The sequence below is a fragment of the Egretta garzetta genome, unplaced genomic scaffold, assembly GCF_000687185.1.
Source record: "Egretta garzetta isolate BGI_Z169 unplaced genomic scaffold, ASM68718v1 scaffold360, whole genome shotgun sequence".
Classification (NCBI taxonomy): Eukaryota; Metazoa; Chordata; class Aves; order Pelecaniformes; family Ardeidae; genus Egretta; species Egretta garzetta.
Window position 1 is genome coordinate 2,096,131 of NW_009258261.1, and position 3,839 is coordinate 2,099,969.

Here is a 3,839-nt window from a genome sequence, read left to right on the forward strand (position 1 = left end):
ATCACATCCTGCAGAAAGGAGAGATGGAGAGTGGTAAGAAATGAGGAATGATACTTCTTCCCCCAACCTCGTATCTTACCCCAGTTACATTGGATTTTAATGGAGCAACTGTAAGGTTCCAGGATTTTTAGCTGCAACGCACTCATGGTGTCACCACATGAGTTATTGCAGGGACTGGATTAGTGTTCAAGTGTCAGTCTTCGCTTGTTACAAGAGGCACCAAAACAGCAGCACTTTGGATGACCTGTTTTCACTCGATATTTGCAAGGTCTCACCAGCATTTTTGATTTAACATCTCAATGTGCATATTGTAACCAACGAACTTTCCTACATAATGTGGGGTGACGCAAATGATGTGACATTTTCTGAGCATCATAAATCAGAAACTTCTCTTCCTCTTGCAGAATGCCTCCAAGGAAATGGAAGTGCCATGATTTGTGTGAGTTGGCACTTGGGATGCTGGCAAAGGCTGGCAATCCGAATCATCTCAGAGTCAGTGAGGCTCTCTGACCTCTGGACATTTGCCTGCAAATCCAAGACCAGCTGGTGATGAGGGATAGGTCCCCACAGCAGCACTGGGCTCCACATAGTGTGGTTTCAGCTGAGGAGCTCCTCATGATAGGATGCTGCATAGGCTAAACTTTGCACAGGTTCAAGAAACAACTGGGCTGATGTGTAGCAGAGAAAAGCTCCTGAGTGCATTTTAGTGCAGAGACACCACTTGCTGCTCAGACACTCCACAGCATTGGACATCATGCTCTCATCCTCTTGTGTAGGAATCTTCTGGTAGAGAAAGGATGGAGCCTAGATATAGCTGTTCTTGTGTTCCCTGCCCCACCAGAAAACCCATAGCAAACTTCTAAAGCTGGCTGAGAAGAATGGGGTCCCACCCACTACCAGACCAGCGGCTGGTACCTTGCACAGCTCCGGTGTAGCCAATGTTGGAGCACCAATGCAATCCCCACTTCACAGGAGGAGCTGGGAGCCTCAACCTGATTTCCCTACCTCAGAGAGTAAAACTGGCCATATTACCTCTCTTCAATCTGTTCTCTCTCCTTCCAGGGTGACATTTGCACATGGCCTTCATTGAGGCCATGTCTATGGCCTTCATGAGGCCACATGTCTGTGCTGTTTGTGCAGGTGAGCTGGGTTTGACGCCACTCCTTTCAGGGATCTGCCACACTGGGTGTGAAGTAACCATGCCCTACTGAAATAACCCTCCCTGTTTATTGCAGCCAGCCTTCAAAAATGTCTGAACCAGCCTCCTGAGCACACTGATGTGGGGAGGGCGTGAATGGCAGTGACACCAGGAGGCAAGGCTACAAGGAGGCATTTTTTGGGTCAAGGTCAGAGGCAGATGCTCCCAGCTAAATACCCAGTTTCAGGTGGAGGCTGGGAAGAACTCAAAGGCATCCCTGGGCTATTGCCAAGTGCAGTGCTAGTGCCAGAGGCATGTATGGCTTTTGGCTCTGCTCTGGATAAAGCAATTTATCCCATGCTCGCCTTCTCTCCCACTTTCACTTGCAGATCTTTGGGGGCCTTGTCTGGATCCTGGTGGCATCCTCGAAGATCCCATCACCCATGCTGCAAGGCTGGGTGATGTTTGTCTCTGTGTTCTGCTTCATCATGTCCACCACCCTCCTCTGCCTCTACATCTGTGGGGTGCATGGGGGCAGCAGCTTCTGGGTCACCTTGGTAAGTGGATGTGACAAACCTCAGGGCCTCTCCCCTTCCTGGTATCACTGGTAGACAATTGTCTCCTTTGCTGCTGCTGCGCTCCAAATCACAGGCTGGTGCTTGCTTATGTGGGTTCCTTTTTTACCCCTTCACAGTGTGCTTCCTCCTTGGAAATGACTGTGTGATCCTTGTTTCTTAGGATGTCATCTTCCAGGAGACAGCAGCTCTATTCTACCTCAGCGCTGCCGTGTTGGAAGCCTACTTCACCTATAGCATCAGGTTGCTTTCTGTCAACACCGTGTACCAGGAGAACATTGCTGCTGTGGTGAGTGCCTGGCAAGCAGGGGAAGGAAGGTGAGAAGGTGACTGTGGAGCGGCCTCAGGAGCAAATCTTTACTTGCACCAACCATGCTTTTTAGCAAGGCCTGCTGGGACAGGACAAGGGGTAATGGTTTTAAACTAAAGGAGGGTAGATTTAGCTTGAATATAAGGATAAAATTTTTTACAATGAGCGTGGTGAAACACTGGAACAGGTCGCCCAGAGAGGTGGTGGAGGCCCCATCCCTGGAAATATTCAAGGCCAGGTTTGACGGGGCTCTCAGCAACCTGATCGGGTTAAGGGTGTCCCTGCTCACTGCAGGGGGGTTGGACTAGATGACCTCTAAAGGTCCCTTCCCACCCAAACCATTCTATGATTCTATGCAGGGAAGGGGGAAAGAAACTAGTCCCTGTCCTACTACGCATGAATGTCTCCAAACATGCAACAGTCAATAGAAATATAATGCATCACGAGGTGTTTGCTCAGTGCAGGAACTCATACCAATAATAAAAAGTTAACTGGCTGATGTGTTTTTCCATTATAGGTATTTGCATTCTTGGCTACCCTGATGTATGTGATCCATAAGGTGTGCTCGCTCCTGAGATGGAAATCATCCTAAGACCCTTGCCTCGCAGGTGTGGTTTGTGGTCACCCCATGAACATGCAAGTTGTTCAACGACTGCAGTTTCCAGGCTGGGTTTGGTTGGTTTTGGTTTTTTTTTTTTTAATGTATATACTATAAACAAGCAGCTTTTTTTGTGGGATCATGGCAATGAAGACTAAAAGCCTGCTAGAGAAAGCTACATCCTGGCACAATCTGTTTCCCTTCAGTCTGTTCTGGCTTGGGTACAGTTTGATGCTGGTAATTGGGGCCCAAATAGAAAAACATCCAGCTTTAAAAATAATAATATAGTTGGGTTCAAAGTGTTAAAATCTCCCTGAACCACAGCTTTATGCCTCCAGGGTTGTTACTGCTATCAAGAGAAGCCTGAACAACCAACACAAAAAGGAACATGAAACCAGGTTATTTTAGTTGCTGCCCGTCCACGTAAGCCTATTTCTCTCCGTAAACCTGCTGTGCCAAAAGAACATTTTCATGCAGTTTCTGGAAATGCTCTCTGACTTGTGATGAGAAACGGGGACAACATTTAACTTGACTCAGGGGCGATACAAGTTATTGCAACCCCTGAAGGGTATTGCTGAATTATGAGGCCCGACTATAATGCCAGGGATTACCACTGTCTTTAATCCCCCTACAAAATACAACTTAGAAGGTGGGTGGTAGACTGTAGGAGAATTGTATGGATGGTTAGAGTAACATCTTGAATAAGCAGAGGCAATCACTCGTCTGTCTTTGGTGCATGGTTGCTCTCACATGAACCCTCACTATGTCGATTAATAAAGATGGGTTTGCTGTGATTTTGCAAATAGACAAGAGTAATTTCTGCTATTTTCCCTTTACTGCACACAGGTACAGTCTGGTACAGCCTCAGGAGCACTGTACTGTCACAGGGCAATGCCTAAGGAGGAGGCACAGATTTGGGCACGAATGAGAGGGCTTTTCTGGCAAGGGGAGCCTGTAGGGCCAAAGTGACGCAGGTTAATCTCAGTGATCAGGTTCATCTGAATGCTCTAATTACTCCAGAGTGTTAACTTGAATGAGTGTGCTGGTTTTGGCTGGCATAGAGTTGATTTTCTCCACAGTAGGTAGTATGGAGCTATGTTTTGGATTTGTGCTGGCAACAGTGTTGATAACACAGGGATGTTTTAGTTACTGCTGAGCAGGGCTTGCACAGAGTCAGGGCCTTTTCTGCTCCTCACCCCACCCCACCAGCAAGGAGGC

The 3,839-nt window shown here is 47.6% G+C and overlaps 1 protein-coding gene across 1 annotated transcript in view; it reads left to right on the forward strand.

Moving 5' to 3' along the window:
* Positions 1-3,839, forward strand: part of MAL (mal, T cell differentiation protein) — a 14,489-nt gene that overhangs the window by 1,964 nt on the left and 8,686 nt on the right. Inside the window, exons 2-4 of the mRNA XM_009643428.2 lie at positions 1,528-1,695; positions 1,877-2,002; positions 2,541-2,631. Of these exons, the coding sequence (XP_009641723.1) occupies positions 1,528-1,695; positions 1,877-2,002; positions 2,541-2,615 (369 nt within the window). The 3' untranslated portion in view covers positions 2,616-2,631. The remainder of the gene's footprint in view (positions 1-1,527; positions 1,696-1,876; positions 2,003-2,540; positions 2,632-3,839) is intronic.